Source organism: Trichoplusia ni (genome assembly GCF_003590095.1).
Source record: "Trichoplusia ni isolate ovarian cell line Hi5 chromosome 6 unlocalized genomic scaffold, tn1 tig00002022_group5, whole genome shotgun sequence".
In the NCBI taxonomy this organism is placed as follows: Eukaryota; Metazoa; Arthropoda; class Insecta; order Lepidoptera; family Noctuidae; genus Trichoplusia; species Trichoplusia ni.
The window spans coordinates 17688-36794 of NW_020799628.1; the positions used below are offsets into that span (position 1 = coordinate 17688).

Below are 19107 nucleotides of genomic sequence, written 5' to 3' on the forward strand. Positions count from 1 at the left end.
CTGCCTGATGAAAAAAAAAAACAAAATAGAACCTTAATAGTAAAAATGTCGAATGCAATCTACATTTTTGCACTGCGGCTTGCGGCTTGCGGCTGCCAACAAAGAAAACCGCATTCAACAAAACGTAACAGTGTATTTTTAATTTTGTGGGTCTTAGCAATACTACTAGTACTTAGCACTAAGAGACAATTCAAGACAGTATAATCAAAGTTGCTTTAGCAAAGTTATCCTTAACTCAATGAGATAACGCACAAATTTCTTTAGAGATAAAGTCTCAATTATCTCCTTAATCTTCTTAAATTGACTCTGCTGCACTTCGACTGTATAGCATAAACCGACCCCGAAGACTTAACTGTACTCTTAACTGACGGGTAAAAATACGGATCGAAAGTAGGTTAAAAGAGGAATACACTTAGCAACTGTGTGTACCCCACAGTTTAGCTGGTTTCTTTATATATTCGGTTTACTCAGATAATGGATCTATAATGCGACAAGATTGGACATTGATTGGTTTGATATTAGCCCGGCTCTGACTGTATTGCTTGAACAGATTCAAAACGGAGCAAAGGGGAGTCAAGAGAATGAGAGGCTAATGGCATAGTCAAGTTTCAAAGGGATGGATGAAGTGTTTTTCTTTTACTTAGAGAGCTGCCCAAAATGCGACTTCGCTCAAAGTGGACCTTTTAAAAGCTGGATTGATGCACTTATATGGTTTGGTTTCTCTTGACGTATTCTGCTGCTAGATAAATCGTTGCCTCTCTTAATATTCCTGTCACATTTTAAGTGTAATGAATACTTGGCAAGCAAACGGTACTGTTCTACGTGTGTTGTTCTATTATAGTGTGGGTGGTGTTACTTCAGGATATATGAGAATAAAAATTCCAGAAATGTTTTCTGCTTTAGTAGTACGAATCAGATTAGCACATGCCTTTTAAGATCTGTCTTACACACCCACCCCCTAATAGATTGCAAACAGAGGGATTAAAGCTGTTACTTTTTTAAGATTTTGTCACCGACTTTAACCAATCTCACAGATTTTTTCCCCGGTATTTATGCTATGGCTCACTATCACATAATTATTTTATTCCCTCCCTACCTAAATTGCGAATTTCTTTACCTGAGAAAGTCCGCTTACTACATTATTCTATTTTCGTATACTTCCAATCTCATTTCCGATTTGAGATGCCGACGAAAATGGTTTTTGCACATGAGACGTTAGAAATTCGATATAACGCCGAAGTGGCTCAGCGCAGTTTGTTTAGGCTGACGCCAGCTGCGGGCCCTGTGCCTTTGTTGACTTGCCATTGCTAATGTATAACATGTAGGTCGTTGTAGGTATATTGAACTACGCATGCGTCAGCATTAGTCTTCATTACTGCGCTACTTAAGATTTCGCAAGTTATGCCGGAATGATTAAAATTTGACATCTTCTCATTCTGAACAAAAAATTATCAAATTTTTGTTTCAAAGTTTGTATAGTAAAAAGTCGTTTTTAAATAATGCGTCAATCTCAATTTCGGTCGCGATCGAAACCTGTTTGAGCGGCACTCTAGCGACAAACGAGATTATAAATATTTAAAGCAATAAAGTAGTTCCGACATTGATAGCCTTAATTTAACAAATAGTCCCAAACAATGTTAAAAATGCACAAGAAAAACATTTTACCCTTATGATTCAACAATACAACGTAGTTTATTTGTTTTTGCTATTATCAAGTTTTTGTATAATTTTCCTTGCAATGCTTGATATAAATTAAAGAAAAGTGACGCTACATAAAACATCTGTGCTGATTAGCAGTCGTTTCATTAGCAACGGTATTCCCCTATTAAGGAAACTCCCCCTAGCGGAATCAGAAGAAATAAATCAACACTGCGTACAATGGCATAGATACAAAATTATGGTGTTTTTATAAAGGAGAGATAAATAAGATGAATGGTATCTATTCGGGTCTAAGGGCGCTCCATCACAATGCATGTAAGCATTTTCTGTACGATATATGAATACGAAAGTTAAGGGTCGTTGTTGGAATAATCATTAAAAGTTTTAAGATTTAGAATGTTCGCATTCGTTTATATTCCGCTGGTACACTTTGCTGGGTATAAAAAGTAACGAAAAAGTGTTTATAATTTTCGCTTTGCAAATGTTTCTTTGAAAGAAACGATACTTAGGCAAGCAACATAATAGAAGGAAACTGGTCATATCTTCAAAAATAATCTGATGCTTTGTGTAAGTACGGCCACTTGCACATGTTTTTTTTGTATTTTTTGTATCAAACCAACTAATTACCTATCATTTGCTCCGATAGATTTTTTTATCTTTACGAGAAAAATACCTTCGCTGAATAGTAGGACATTGAGAACATTTACAGACTAAAATTTGTTATACAAAAACTACTTAAGATACATACCAATTTGGTATAAAATAAGTAAATGTTCTAATACACTTGTGCCTTTATTAACATAGTATATACTTACATGGTTCAAGTGAGAGTGTCGCAGTTAGCTTCAAATTGGCTCCACCGAACATCGTTAGCAGATGATAGAGCTCTTTGCCGCCGAAAGTGATATTTTAGTGCGACGCCGCTTACAATTGAAGTGCATTTCTGGGTAACTGAGTTTGAACATTAAACTCAGTGGTTTGATGTATTTTGCTTTTACTTTCTGACGGTTATGTATTTAGTTAGTTACTTTGTTTTCGAGCAAAATGTTAAAGAATGTTTTTGTCATTTTCCTTTCGTTTTAATACGTTTAACTAATAAATTTATTGTTTTATTCAATTCGGATTCTGGTCCCCAAATAAGCTGATACTTATATATTAAGAGCCTGTGTGGTGAAAGTTTCTTAATTTCTTTTTAGAGAGTTAAATAAATCTTCAGTCCATTATATTGATCTTTATTTTAAATTGGAAATAAATGACTGGCTTAGGCTAGAGAATTGATAAATACATACATGATATAGATTCATTTCAATATTATATTATTATTATATTATATTTCGTCCAGATAATAAAAATGATCATGCTCATCACACAAACAGTTTACTTATAAGTTATACTTCAGTATTAACGAAAATCGGTCTGTTTACAAAACCTCTTTATCCAGTATTCATGCGTTTTGTTTTAACAGCACGTTTCCCGCATAGGGAAAGCGTGATTTGTGTTCCTAATGGCATCTACGACAAGGTGTCGTACTGCGGAAGTAAGAGCAAGCTCGCATGCACTCCGATCCGTATATTGTATGTATAAGTGTATGGAGAAAAAGAAATATAAACACAAATAAAAAAATATTTCGACAGCAAAACACGTAAATTAAATTATTTTTGTAAATTACGTATGTTGATCCTTAACCGCCTCTTAAATTGTTAAAAATCTCTGTAATACAAGAATGCTTAAACCTTAGCACTTAGAAAATATACGTACGGATAATGTTTAAAATGTGTAGAACATTTTCTAAGGTCAGAATTCTAAAACCTGGTTTTAAGATAACGTGCAATGAAGGTTCCCTTGAGAAAACTAGCATTGTATTATCAGAGTTTCTAAATGCGGTATTTTCTTTACTATGTTTTTATTCACTTATCTCGTGGCGGTAAACATTTACTGAAAGATCGTAGTGACCGGCAATAGAGATGATTTTTTTCTTTTCATAGTCCGTCAGGTATTCTACGTTTGTTTTGTTTTTTAACCGCAAACGTAAATTAATCAAATTACGCGTGACGTTGCGTATAAATTTTGCTTAGTCGCTACGTCACAACTTCCTAAAATTTTGAGCAGTTTATCTTCGTCATTTTTAGGTTCGTACCCAAAGGGTGAAAATGGAACCCCAGCATGGAGGCTCTCTGTTTATTCCTTCGTCTCGAGGCTGTATCTTATGAACCGTAATAGCTAGAGAGTAAAAAATTCACAGATGGTGCATTTCTGTTAAAACAACAAAATACTAAAAATGAAGAGTTGTAACGGTCTTAAATTTGTTAGGGGTGACAATTTGTTTCTTTGTCATTTCCTTTTAATTTTCATAAACCTAGATATTTGTACAGAACATTTAGTTTTGCGAGTCCGATATATAGGTACGTCACTGGTATTTGTTATTCAGCTTAATATTATTTAAGCATTTACCTGACGAACTAAATAGCTTTTTCTCTTTTTTATACCCAGTCGTCATTCCTAGTCGATGCAGCTTTATTTTGTGGCAGATAAAGCATTAGATAAAGACCAGCCGTAACTATTTATACTGTATGGCCATAAAAATATCGTAAAGAAGATGAGTGTGAGCTAAGAGATAAGTGTCATATTGTCATAACTGGCCACCATCCTACTCCTGTACTATGAGATGGTTAAGAGCGACTGCGGCTTCAGTGCAAGCGAGAAAGCACTCTACGCAAAGAGTATTGGTATCTCACTTCCACAACGGTAACAGCGCTGCCTTGTTTTATGAGTGTGTGTTCTGGAAAATGTATTCTAGAATCCTTGAAGAAATATATTTAAAGAATGGGAATAAGACTCGGAGTTTTATTGACACACACTCACTTTTTTATTTAATGGCCTCGAATAAAATGAAATAGGAAGTCGTAGTGGTGAACAACCCCTGTATACAAGTGATTTCTACAAGCATGGTTTTAATGTTTGGAAGCCTTTAATAATAAAAATAGTAATACCAGTAACGAGCAACCATTACCCAGTATAATAAATACTGAAAAAATATTTTGTTTATTAGATTAGATTCCTTTGCCTATCAGAAACTTAACAATCAAACTTGTCCGAACCATGTTCTGGTTTTGATCACTGCGTACAAGCATTTGTATGCTCCGCGAACATTTGTTCACAATGTTCAGTCTGAATGTGTTATGAATTTTAATTCAATATTTGTAAAATCTCCGCTAAACGAGGATTAAACTCCTTAGAGAGTTTTTTTCTTAACAGATGAAATCATGTGACAAAGGTATTAACGACTGATTTAATCAATGTATGTTCGGAAAACTGTATCAAAATTTCCCCTATAGGAGGGTGAACATCCTATGGGTCAAATGATTAACGATGAGCTGACGTGGAGACATAGGTTAAGTTCGGATTACACTGGACACAGTGATAAAGACGTGTTATTATTCATGCTACCCTGGTATTACGAATAGTGCCATCTATCACTTTGCCCGTAAACGTAAACTTTGCGAAAGTGATAAAACGGTTGGAGCTATTTCTAGAATGTGTAAATACTTCTAGATCACCAAAATCTGGTTGTCATTTTTAATATTTTCCTCTTTACCTCGTCTTTTATGTGTATTACCTTCAGTAAAATTGATCATATTTCACAAGAAATACTGATGTACTTACTACCGGCTTATCTTGTTACCTAACTTTATTTATTTAATACAAAGTTCCCTCGTCTGTCTGAGTAACTTTAACGAAATAGTATTCGAGATATTAGCAAATACTAAGTTTTGAATTGTTACACATGTATTAGAATAGAAAATGGAAACTTCGAATGTCCGAAAATGACATTCCTTCCCAACCAGTGACGTCACGTTGATTTATTCGATTAGTACTAGCATTAAGGGCTGGAGCAATACCACTTTTATACACGCTCAGCAATATTTCAAGTGACAGGTTAAAATCTATATCTATACTCTATACTAATATATAAAGCTGAAGAGTTTGTTTGTTTGATTGTTTGTTTGTTTGAACGCGATAATCTCAGGAACTACTGGTCCAAATTGAAAAATTCTTTTTGTGTTGAATAGACCATTCATCGAGGAAGGCTTTAGGCTATAAACCATTACGCTGCGACTAATAGGAGCGAAGATACAATGGAAAATGTGAAAAAATCAGGGCAGGTATAAATCATAACTTATATCTTCTACCCACGGGGACGAAGTCGCGGGCAACAGCTAGTAATCAATATGACAAACCGACATAGAAGTTAGAGGTGATGTTCTCTGAAGGAATCTATCAGCGAAATTTAGAAGATTAAATTATAAATACCTTATAAATTTCATTTCACACCGCTAAAAATTGGCCCAGTTTCATGATTTGTCTTAGAAGCTATTTTAGGCTGAAAACAAAATTTGCGCTAAAATGAACCATATTACTTTTTAATAGGCAGCATTGTGAGGAGATTGAACACTTAACTAAAGTGGGTTTTGAATTAGATTCTTAAGAAAACAATGCTGTTTGATAACGTATTTTAATTGTCATCATCTGTTTGCATTTTAAGATGATGCCGGCAAATTTCTGCCTTCTAAATTTATTTTATAAGTATTTTATAAAATGGTAGCAGGATAACGGAAAATGAACCTTATATAAGGAGATCTTAATAGTCATAGTTGCATTATTTTGAAAGAATATGTAATATGTGATAACGATAAATAATTTCTATTTCTACTATTTCTATTACTAGAACTTTTTTAACAATTAAAAATAAAGCTACCTTACAGCATGTAGTAGTCAATCTTAAAACAAAGAACGCAAGGTTGTTTATCGCTAAAACTTTAACTGCACATACGACAACTTTACGATGTCCATAACAGTAAACATGTGTGACGACGGGCATTACACAGGCCGTCTAAATCTTAGTGTCAATGTGAATCAATAGTACAAACGGAGGATCCATAAACAGCCAAGGTTTATAGAACATTCGAGAGTTGAGAGGATGTTCAGAGATCTTAAGTCTTCGGTTATGTGAGAAACTTAGACCCTTACACACAAGCCGATACTTATTTTATACTGGACAAGTTTAGTTAGCAGACGCTGCTAAGTATAAATCTCGTCGGATTAACATAACGGTTGCTCACTTATTATCATTGTATATTGCGTTTAAAAAGTCTTTGGACATTTTTTCTGCATAGCGATTTGTGTCGTGTTTGTTGAAGATAAATCAAAAACAAAATCAAAAAAAATTATTTCAAGAAGGCCGTTTTCAAAAATTTAAGGTGATGACTCTAGTTGCGCGGTTCCAAAGTGTCACTCTTATGGAGAAGAACCGATGTTAGAAATATAGCCTTTAAAAAGATACTTCAATGGACACAAGTGCTTTCCTGCTTGATAAACGCTAAGCCTGAATGAACACCAAACAAAACAGCTTTAAAACAGAAGAATTGCAGTTTCTCACTAATGTACACAATTTTCGCTATTTTTTATATGCTTGGTTATAAAGGCAACGACACATAACTCATGCAACGGTATCGTTCACCCTCATCAGACATAATACCAGTCGACATGAATAGAACCTCGTTTGTGGTAAATATTCCGGGAATACAAGGCTTATGTATTCAATATTCTTTTATTGATAACATAGTATTAGTAAAAAGGTATGTTTACGAACGGTATCTTCACTTTTAGTTGGTGTTTTAAATGTTACTTAAAGTTTTATATTTAATTTGTTTAATATTTTAAAACAAATCCAAGTTTTAAATCGACTAAAGCAATGTAAGTAAGCTGAGTGCAAATGTTTTTATTTTTTTTAGTAGGAATTTAAGAAATTTTAGAATTGAATTCTCTTTCACACTCAAATGATATGAAGCTGTAATCACGCGTTTATTTCGGATCGCCCGACTACCTGCACCTGAACGATGCTCCTAACCATGAGATAATGTGGTAGTGACATAAATATTTAGTACTTTGTAACAATATCGTATATTTTTAATGAAAAATTAAATTGACACGGTATATTATGTACTTTTGATTGATTCAGGTTTTTACCTCGCTTGCAACTCAAGTAGGGTTATGCATGGCATGATTTACAAAAAGTTCATAAATATTATAGAACGTAAAAGAGAAAAGTAATATTTTGCTTTCCTTTTGTCTTTGAGCAATTATTTAGATATACAAACTTTTTGGTAAATAGACATAGGTAAGGTACATAAATATAGTGTATTTGCATAATTTAATCAATATAATATAAAAATATTAAGAGGACTTTTGAGGTGAGACAATAATTTAAATATTTTGCACTTAACGCATTTGCTTGAAGCTCAATCAGAAAACTATTTTTACATGCATTTGACATGCCTATGAAGTAAGGTAATATCGTATGCCCGTTTTTTATTAGTTAGCCTAAAACTTTATTCAGTAGGTTTTAATGCACGTTAATTATGATCTTTGCTAGTAATCGTAGGATACTTTTTCCCTTCTGTGATTCGGAAGGAAAGCTAATTATTTTACTCCATAGAAAATATCGCTTTAATATTAAATTAGCATTGAAAGCAAATCGTTGGTAGGTATATTAACTTGTAAGTGTTGTAACCTAACCTTTCTTTTTCAGACAGTGCTTTCTTTCAAAGGATTTAAAGTTTAACGCTAAACATTTAAAAGTGATGGTACATGAAAGTGAACGTATGTAGAAATATCTCTTTTTTTTAACAGTTTGCACTACATTATAAAATAGTGTTTAATATTAACAAGATAGTGACATAAAATAAAAGAGTGTAGTCCCATTGTGATGTCAGTGAATAGCAGCGTCATTGGTGCAAAAATGCAATGGGCTGGTGGGGGGGAGGGCGGCGTTCTGATTGGCTGTCACAGTGATTCATTGCATTCAATAGTAAACTCCCATTGAGTACGAACGCCTGAACTCCAAAATGTCGGCAGGTAAAACTTATTTACTACGTCATTTAAATGTGCTATTAATTAAAACTCCTTGATAAATAATCATAATAAATAATTGGAAATAAATTGGCCACTTTCGAGTCCAAAATTCAGAAAGTTTTAATTAAAATATATGAGCAATCAGTGCCGTTGATTGAAATATAATCAGTCGACACTGATTGAAATACTTAAATATATATTTTAACATTTCACTGTAATTTTGTAATTTGATTTGAACAATATTAATTTCATCTTTCAGATCACGAAACTAATAGCAAAATAACAATAGGTAACTATACGCCTATACCTATCTTCATGTTGAATTGTTTGCGTGATTTCCTCACAGGTGTCATTTCTCAAGCAGGGTCCGCCGTGGCCATGATTGGAGCGAACCTCCGCTTCGGCTCGGCGGGGGCTACTAATTCCTCGATAGTGAACAACACGAGGCATTGTCCGCCAGGCGGCGCTGCTAGCGCTGCGGCCCTACTGGCGCTGTCAGGCCTCGGGATATCAGCTAACATGGCTCTGATGGCTGTTATCCTCAGCAAGAAACAATTACGAAGGTAATAGAAATTGCATCTTCCTTCTTAAAAGCATTCATTCTTTATATTATGAAAATGATAACGTTGCTAGCCTGGTCGCCTTTGTGGAAGTATTCAGAGTAAGTAAATTAAAAAAATGGAAAGTAATATTTTACATACAAGAAAACCGTAGCCAGTTTTATTAGAAACACTAAAGTCCAAAACAATATAATCAAATAAATTCAAGGAAAAAACAAACATAAATCAACCCTTAATACTTAGAAAAAAAGCTATAAATTCAAGGCACCGTTTTCAAACGAAGAATGGGTGTACAGGAAAATATAAATGTTTATCATTATTCAAATGTTGCTTATTTTACGAGCCGCGGTTTACTGCCGTCAGAATATGGTGTACGAGAAAATGACAGTTTGGGGCATTCAGTATAACGGTAATGATATTGTGTGTATTATTGCCGAGCCTGATCGGCGCCAGAGATTGGGCACGTATGTATTCGTGAACACGGAATACACCCTCTACATATACGTCGCATTTCAAACTTTCGATCCAGTCAATTTTATTCCCCAAGTGACTAGCGCTATCCAAACTATAAAGGCTTGTACATTTCGTACCTGACTAATGACTAAGTTCACCGGTTACAGGACTCATGCACAAAGTCCCTTTTGAGCTCTACATTAGCCCGATTTACATTTTACATGACGGCCCTGTCTGATAATTGTTTGGCTAAGGTGCCATCTGATTAAATCCAATTTGAAGTTGAGTCGTTGAAAAAGTTTTGGAGACGACGAAATTGGAAAGCTTCTTTCATAATTAAATTGAGTTTGGACTTTCATTGTAGCAGCCATTTAAATGACATCATTATAGACGCCTTTTTCACATTTGAAGTATGTATTAAAAATGTATAGAAGTAATTTAAATGAATCTCCTAGTTTCCCAATTATTCGAAGTCCTGTCTATTGGTAAACTACCAACATTGGAACATTTTGTCATAGTCCCAAAATAGTTGAATAAACTTTTTTAATTAATTAGGAAAATGTGCCATTCTCAATGTCCAAAATTCACTTGATATGCGGACATTTACAGTAAGGGGACATTAAATTTGTACTATATTCTCGATTTTAAAATACTACCTTTATTAGAGAAATTTTGTTCCAAAAAAATCGAACGTAGTTTATGCAAGGTCAAGTACTGGTCAACAAATTCTGGGAAATTCTCCCCTATGGAAGACACTTACCCAGAAAGTACACACCGCTGTTATAAGACTTCTCTATTACCCAATTTTCTTTGAGTACCTTTATCCTCTCAAGATAAAAGATAAAGCCTCTAGAAAATATGATTTACACCAGAGGGGATCTCAATTTGCTGCGAAATCAAATTACCGATTCACTACCAGGAGTAATTCGATAAGACAGCATCTATTTGAATCTGATTTAAAGGTGTCGAGCAGAGATATCGTCAATCTGTTATTAGATTGAGATAAACACCTGGGGATCGATATTAAGGACTGTAATGCCAGAATTAAGAGAAATTGAAAGTGTCGAAAATGAGTATTTTTGGGACCAAATTGTTTTTTGTCTCAAATACTTTTTGCGTGAATACTATCTATCTATCTACAAATATCAATTTCTTATCCCCTAAAATTGAATGACAAAGAATTTTGATAAAATATCCTTTGATATCAAGTAACTGAAATGATATTTATTAGTAACTGGTGTCGATTTCACTGACACGGCGTAGATTGACAATATTATTCCACTTTCAAGACAAGTGAAGAAGCACCCAAATAACTTTCTTCGTTCAAGAATTGACATGTCAGGGGTGTGGAAATATTTTGGAGCGGACTATTTTCGTCTTGTAAGCCAACATTTGGTTATGCAATATGTATGGCACCGGAATCTAGGGAAGATCGATATGTTCCGTTACAAGTACGAATATATTCTGATGGAAGTGCTTTTTCAATATTGCTTAGGAAAATGAAGGAAGGGATCTGAGTGGTTTTTGGTATGTCGCGTCAAAATGGAATGAGATTTTTTTTAGACTTTGGTTCAACCCTTTCGAGTCCTTTTTGAAATGATTTGTCTTCACAGAACTACCAAAAACGAAATGAATTATTTTTGAATTCGGTGTTAATTTAAAGGTTGATAACTCTATCATTCTTTCAATTTATTTTGGCACGTAGGTGTGTGATTTTATTATTATTATCATTGCCACGTTGCTCAAAGCTTCCAAATGGTCTACATTATACGTTCGCTGTCTACAAAGAGTATTTGACGTATTTTGTATGCAGTATGTAACAAAGTTGTTGAACTAGTTCCATCAACAATTCAAGCTGGACCTGCAACATTGTTTTTGACGTTGCTGCCAGCTTACTTATTAATGTTCTTGGAAAATGGTTTCCGCAAGCTATGTATTACATGTGACATTTTAATGTGTTTGAGAATATTTTGAATTACGAGGAACAAAAATCACACGCTTATATTATAAAGGTGAAAGTTTAACCTTGATAATATTTGAAATGAAGTAATGTGTATATATAGATACATACTTTTTAGTCTCGGGAACACTATGAGGCGCAAATTTGAAAATAATGCTGCAAAGTGATTGAGTTAAACATGGTGAAGCAGTTTTGCCATCTGCTTTACCCCGTCCCACCCATCATTATTGAAAATATGATGTTAAGCTGCCTGTTATTTAGTTTTACTACTTTTTACCTTTAAACCTATCGAAACTTCACCTGCAAACTATAGCGGCTACAATTTCGTCAAGCACTACTTAACAACAAAACTCTACAATCACCCTCGAAATGTATATCAAAACTTAAAAAAGTGCCCACAAAGAAAACGGTCACCGAGGGAACTATCAACAAAAACTGTCCCTTATCCCAAAACTTTCGGAACGTACACAAATAGCATCACCTGATGTATTATTTACGGGAGAATTCTGGGGAAATTCCCCCGGACCCTCCACTGTTCCCCGTCTTTCCCTAAGTGCGTGACACAAGATGATTGATAAATTACCCCTCAATTTATTATACCCGATATTTGACGTAATGAGTTATAACTGTTACTTTTTGTCGGGTTGCTCTTGACATGGGTGTGAAACATCAGCCTTTGCTGATTGTACGAGTCGTATTTGTATAGGTGGTACTATAGTACATATGCGTATTTATCGGGACTACTAGTTTGATGTTAATTTTCATCACGTATTTGCAATTGGTAGTAGCATCAGGAACATGAATGTCATCAGAATTTCTCGCCTACATGTCGATGCACGATGTATGCAAATGTCGGCGGTAATGTAAATTTAATATACTTGAAACATTTTCTAGAATGACGTTTCTGTTATATAATTTGGTAATTCAAACAGCCTGTTTTTCCTATACACTTTACCTTCTAAAGAAAAATAATATAGTTTTGGGCTTCCTTTTTCATTAGGCATAAATGATAAGATTTTTAAAAGTTAGGTTTTCTGTTATTCTAAAATTGCATAATTTACAAGGTAACTAAGTAAAGGTTTTATTGCAGATGGTCTCATGGGCTGCTGTTTCACCAGGCGGTAGTGGATCTTGCTCGGGCTGCGATCCTACTACCGCTTGGTATCGCTGTGTTCCGCTGCCAACCAGTCTACAAATGTTCACTGGTAGAAACCGCATTTTTACTACTGGTAAGTTTGGTTTATACTGAAGTTGTATTAGCAAAATATTGGTTGTACATATACCTACGTAATTCGTCTCTGTAATACTTGTTCGTGTTATAAATATCATGGGTTACGAAAATTCTACTTTAAACTGATGTGCCATCGCTAATCTACTGCTAATCCGGTTACCAAGCAATCCCAAATAAAAACAGACCCTCAAAGCATTAAAATTTGTTAAAAAAAAAACAAAATATGTTATTTTACATTCCCTTTTGAAGCTTAATGTGACAGCCACCTGACATAGCCTAACATAATGCAATTACTCGGTAGGTAAGCTTCCATTAATTATTGTAATGTTTACATTAGAGGGCCTAATCCAACGGAAAACAGAGTCGGTCAATGTTTGCCGTTAGATCATATCGATTAATGGTCCATAACTTGACCATCGTACCATATGGCCCCATTATGTTATATGAACCATCGGGCCTTTTATTATTATTAATGGACCAGAATAACGTTATTAGCAGTATGAATTAGGATGATTGCAGTGTTTTTTTGTAATGTTGTGGTATTTTTGATGAAGCGAATTCCCTATTTTTTAACTGTTAAGTCGGTTTATTGGCTGTGGAAGTGGAACACATACCTTTTTTGCTTTTGATTAAACTTTTCATCCGATTTGTAAAAGAAATGAACATGAAGACAATAATTTTGTTTCAAGACCTTAGTCCTTAAAACCGCCCTTTTGTTATCATTTGAGGCGCGTTTTCCTCCACAATTCCTTTGTTAGATATCAAATGAGGCTGAAGTTAAGTATCATCAAAATCAGATGAACATCAGTAAAATGCAAAATGTAACAGATCTTTGCTGACAAAAGTACGATTGTTTGGGAACTGGAGGCAGTTGGGAACATAAAAGTGATTTATCGGCACTTAAGTTGAGTTTGGACGAGAAAAGAGCCAAGAATAATCTTCGATGCTTAATTTTGATTGTATCTTATAAGGTTTGGCATAGTTTGATAGTTTGGTGAATGCGTCCGGAATATGATTAGGCAGAAAATATAGAATTACGTGAGTGAAGACAAGTAATTTATGTTATACGATAACAAAGCATTGTTTTACTGAAACTTTCTTATCGCTATCGTCAGGGAGCTAGGCAAAATTTCGAACAAAATAACTGTGTATTTTTTTCAGAATGTTAGTCCTATATCCTAACTCTATTTTGTAAATGTAGTATAAAAAAACTCGAAACATTAAATGTTTTAGTCATATTATTTTTTCGGTAAGTAAATGTCTGTCTACCTTCGTTTCTGACACCAACTATATTTTAGGTGACGGTGTCAACAGTGAACATGCTTACGACAGTTCTCAACGACAGTCCAATTTTCCCCGAAAACGAAGAAGAGCAAGCTGATTTATCAGCGCCATTACTGATGGACAGCCCGCAGGTAACATTATGACCAAGTTGTTTCCTCCACGGTCGTTTTCCCAACTTTAATTTGGACGAAATTTCGAAATTGTCGCAGATAAAACTCAAATTTCCTTTTGGCAAATTCAATAATGAAATTCTGGGTCCCTTTAAGTGTTCATTTGCTAGTCTGGATTTCCAGCTATTTAAACTATATTTTCCTTGTCCATTATGTAAATCCTAAGGTAAATATTCCTTTTGTTGCAGTGCGTCCTTTTCGGAACATTCATGATTTGGTTCGCATCGATAACAATAAATCTTGGTCCCACGTTCTTATCGGGGGCTTTAGCTGCCAGTGCTGGCTCGTACGGGTCTTACGGACCAGCTCCGTCGTGTCCTTTAGTCCGAGGACCCTTCAGGCATTATGTACTTAACGCTCTTTGGATAGGCGTTAACGCTGTCTGCGTTGGATTGACACTTTTCCACTTGAAAAAGCTCCACCGGGACCTTACCAAGGTTTGTATAGCATTAATCACAACACTCCACCTACACTCCCTAAAACAGATGGCATGGAGAGGTTAGTTTTGTGAGCCACTAACATAAAAGTAACGCTTTGTCTACATTGTTTGCATCATTACCTCATACTCATAAAACCGACGTCTCCATGTTCATCGGATTGCAAAGTAATGTTGTTCCCATAACATGTCATCCATGGCTTTATGAGAACTGGTAATAGCTATAGCGGTTGTTTTGAATGACATGTAACAAGTTCGGTAGTGCAATGCAGTTCACAGTCGCAAGAGACGCAAGACTAGAGCGCTCCGAAACTCGTTGAAACTCACGAAGTCATCCGCATAATTTCAAGTCGCTGTACAATATTGTGCATATATATATAGTCATACGTTGGCCGGTATAGGAATTTTTGTTGGTACTCTGCCAATATTCCTTGCGGTATACCGCAAATAAGATTTAAATTTTCGGAATTCGCCCCACTCTAAATGGAGGTTTGCATTTTAGAAATGCACTGTCCATATCAATTGTAAACAACAAAACCATACTCAATGCTTGCCGTTGCCAAAGTGCGGTCCAGATTTAAGTATTCGATAAATTTAAATCTTATCGCATGCAGGCTAACGTAGAAGCAGTTCGAGTAGCTGGTTTAGTGACCACGCTTGTCAGCATGGCAGGTGACAACAGGCGAATGGATTCCCTGCCGAACAGCGTCGGACCCAGGGTAAGGAGTGTGATGCATGTCTGACTGTCCTCATAGTAGTTAGTAGCTGTTAGTGTTTTCAGATGCTATAAAAATTCCTCTTTTTCATAATCTTGATGTTCTTCGTTGTGTTTTTACAGTAGTTGTTTTTAGTAAAATGTCTTCGTTTTGTGAGTAAAAAAAAACTTATATTAAAATAAATATATACTTTTAATAAAAAAACACTTTAAATAGACATATTTCTAAACTTTTCTAAAACTATAAAATAACTAGTAGGAGACTTGATCTCTGTTAAACCTATAAACTTAATATTTTTCAGTAAAACAGTTTAAATGCTGAGATACATAACTTGACCAGCTCTGGTGAAAGGCATAAAACGTAAACAGTGCTCTTACTATGAACTCTTAATGCAGAACTATTACCGTTGTGGAAGTGAAACAGCGGGCTAATCTGCGCGTATCGGCATTTCACTTCCACGTCAGTATCACTCCTGCTTCAAAAGATCATAGTACAGGCACTGGGTATTCAAAATGTAATGTGATATCTTCCTCTTTAGACTGTTGATGGCACCATGTCGGATGGTCACTGCCGGCCATCAGGCAGTGCTAACCTGCCTCTCGGTGGGGGCAGACGTCTCCGCGGGTACCTAGCGCGGGTGGAGCGTGAGGGCGTGCGACGTGTGCGAATGTTCGTCGTCATCACCGCAGCATACATACTATTCTGGGGCCCACTGTTCATCATCACGCTGCTGCATCACCCGGCACTTACCTCACATATTGCTTATGAAGTAAATACAATTTTTATTATTATGAAACTTAACCAACCGAGGAAACTGTAAGAAATTAGTTGTTCAGCATATAAAAAGTTCAAATTGTCACCGAAAGGGAAAATTCAGACAATACCTCTTTCAGATGTACTTCCAAATTACTCTACATATCTCGTACGTGCACGCGGCGGTCAACCCTCTGCTGTTCATGGCTCTGCACCGAGCTCTGCGGAGAGCCGCCTTGCAACTGTGCTGTGGGTGTTGTGTACACTGGAGTCAGTTCGTACTGGCTCTCACCGCTGCTGGTAAGATATCTGGATTCCGGATCATTGTCTTCATGGCAAGTTTTTGATGAAAAGCTTTGCATCAGGTTGTTTGTCGTTTTTGCCTTAATTAAAATGGGATAGGAATAATATGAACGGGTAGATTAATTGAGCCTTAACTTCACCCATTTAGACTTAAGAATAAATAGATAAACGGAGCATAAGTTTTGCTTTTCATTGTAATAATAAATTGCAGTCAGTTCCGTTGTATAATCATGTCAGTTAATAGGTATTTTTCTGAATATACTTGTATTGTCTCAGCGCAATCGCCACTAGCCCCAGCATCGTTCTCGCCCGCGGCCGTGTCACCGGAGCCGCCGCCCGCGCCGCCCCCGCCGATGGCTCCTCCCGCCCCCCCAGCGCCCGCACACGCCGCGCCTCCTGCGCCTCACACGATGATGGTAATTACCTCTTATATGTAAGTGTTGACACCGTAATACGTGGTTTAACTCACTCGCACAGTCCCGCACGTCAGCTCCCTAGACCCCGCGAGTCGTAGTCTAAGATTGCCTGCGAGCCGAATGCATGATGAGGACGAGAAACTTTCTGTTGCATAGTTTCCTCTTCCGTGGTAGTGGCGTCCTAGTCCTAGCTGCCCTACTCATAGTAAAACGAATGAAACATCTCGCTCTCAGAGTTGGGAAGTTGAGGAGTGTGATGCTGAGAGTATGTCGAGTGCGCGTGTGCAGGGAGACGAGGATATGATGGGGGAGGCGTGGAGCGGCAGCGTGCGGCGGCCGCCGCGCTCACCGAGTCCGCTGCTGCCCGCTATCTGAGCCCGCTCGCCTGAGTCGCACGCGCCGTACGTGCCGTACGTGCCGCACACGCCGCACGCGACGCACGCGTCGGACGCGCAGCGCTCACCGCACCCGCCGCCGGCCCGCGCCCTCATGCCCGACATATCCTACATATGGCCGTAGTAGGCGTCCATTACGTAATGCTGTAAATATACCTAAATACATTAAATTCATCACATTGTACATAAAAAGTTCTATCTGTGTCAGTAGTCGTGAAGTTCTAACATTATTGATGTATAGAAAGGGTACTAATACATATTACGACAGGATATTCTATAAGATACTTTTAAATATACTTGTTAGATTGTGGTACGTTGTGAAAATACTAAATAAATTAACTGGAACACTTAATGTTAGGTTTTGAATGTACATTGTGGTAATTTCAATTTCACTCTATAGTGTAAGTCTATCTAGAAAGCTCAATTCTAAATAAATGAGATAGTAGAAAGTATACTTCTGAAGGCGCACCTGCATACTTATACTCTGTAGTGTCCCTATCACGATGTGCGTAAAAACAAAATAATATATTTTTGTGGAGATAATTAGAAAAAATAAATTCCTGTTGATGGAACACCAAGTAGATAGGTATAAATATTAAAAATAAATTATTATGTGTAAGAGAAGTAAATTAATGTGTCACTGGGTCCTTTTAGATGGCGTATTGTATCGATTCTGTAGCTTAACTAACTTGCCACTGCATTAAAAACTGTTTGAAGACTGAACATTTAGTTGACTTATTTTGATATGTTACTTAAAAACTCTATTGTTTATTATCTGTATAAAAATTAGACATTATATTGTATGCATCAAATATGTACGAAAAGATAAATTCATTTCTAACAACCTATATTCATTGATTTGTTTCTTCGCCTTCCAAAACGTTTTGCGTTTTAAAAGTTATGCTAAGACTTCTTGTATAGAGACCTACTTATGAAATTCATGTGAAATAAATTTTAAGTTAAATATTAAACTCTACTTGTAGCGGGACTCTGATGTTATTTATGTGTGTCTTATGATGTAATTAGATAAAAACCTTTTTGTACTATTGTTTTAAGAAGAGTAGACATTTAATTTCATGTAGAATCTTGTCGATGTTACTGTCAACACTTTCAATCGCACTAGTCGATCGCTGTGAATTTAAAATAAATCATTCTATTATTAATATAAATGTCATAAAAACTGTAAACCTTAATTTATATATTTATGAGTAAATTGTAAAACAAAAATTTATAAAAAATGAAATAAAACGTCCCGTTTACAATTTCATAATAATATACATTTTTTTCATATTAAGATTTATTGTAAATCGATGTATTAATGATGGACGTAATATAAGGATCTATGTTAAATAAAGAAGAGAAATAACTGAAAATTATAAAATTGTGTTCTTCAAATTATGATATAAAATGAGAAAATAAATTATTAATAATAAAACCATTTATTAAATGTTTTAATTTATTTGTGTAATTATTTACTTGCCCTTCCCAATACTACCCTACCTACTCAACCCGTTTTAAACATGCTGCATTATACTATAACTAGCTGTTGCCCGTGGGCCTGCCTGCTAAAAATTGAAAATGATCTCAAGGGAACATAAAATCATATATGCATATATATAAACTATCGCGTTTATAAAAGTCGTTTCATCTTCGTACAAAATTTCCAAAAATATTGCACGTGTACGTATTATTGTACATTATAGTATAGTTAACGAAATCCAAAGCAGCATTGTCCTCACTCCTCAGGCATCGTAGACGAAGTCGAAAACTGTATAAGGGTACAAAAATTAATACGAAATGAACAGTATGGCAGAAAAACAAAACACCAACAATTAACGTACTTAGATAAAAATGGAAAA

At 35.7% G+C, this 19107-nt stretch overlaps 1 protein-coding gene across 4 annotated transcripts; it reads left to right on the top strand.

Moving 5' to 3' along the window:
• Positions 1 to 8086: 8086 nt before the first annotated feature.
• Positions 8087 to 18377, top strand: LOC113506232. Of its 4 annotated transcripts, none has more exons than XM_026889072.1 (11): positions 8087 to 8574; positions 8831 to 8860; positions 8933 to 9134; positions 12635 to 12773; positions 14074 to 14190; positions 14418 to 14666; positions 15280 to 15384; positions 15920 to 16150; positions 16275 to 16434; positions 16714 to 16853; positions 17142 to 18377. In XM_026889072.1, the coding sequence occupies exons 1-11, from the start codon at positions 8565 to 8567 to the stop codon at positions 17226 to 17228; spliced, it is 1470 nt and encodes a 489-aa protein (XP_026744873.1). In that variant the 5' UTR covers positions 8087 to 8564; the 3' UTR covers positions 17229 to 18377. The 4 variants fall into 4 exon arrangements, with proteins under 4 accessions (XP_026744873.1, XP_026744875.1, XP_026744876.1 ...); XM_026889074.1 differs by having other exon boundaries at positions 8936 to 9134; XM_026889075.1 differs by lacking the exon at positions 8831 to 8860 and having other exon boundaries at positions 8918 to 9134.
• Positions 18378 to 19107: the final 730 nt, after the last annotated feature.

Coding starts and splice junctions, on each gene's coding strand:
- LOC113506232 (XM_026889072.1), top strand. Junction 8,861..8,932: donor TAATAGCAAAATAACAATAG/GTAACTATACGC, acceptor TCATTTCTCAAG/CAGGGTCCGCCGTGGCCATG. Junction 15,385..15,919: donor CGAACAGCGTCGGACCCAGG/GTAAGGAGTGTG, acceptor CTTCCTCTTTAG/ACTGTTGATGGCACCATGTC.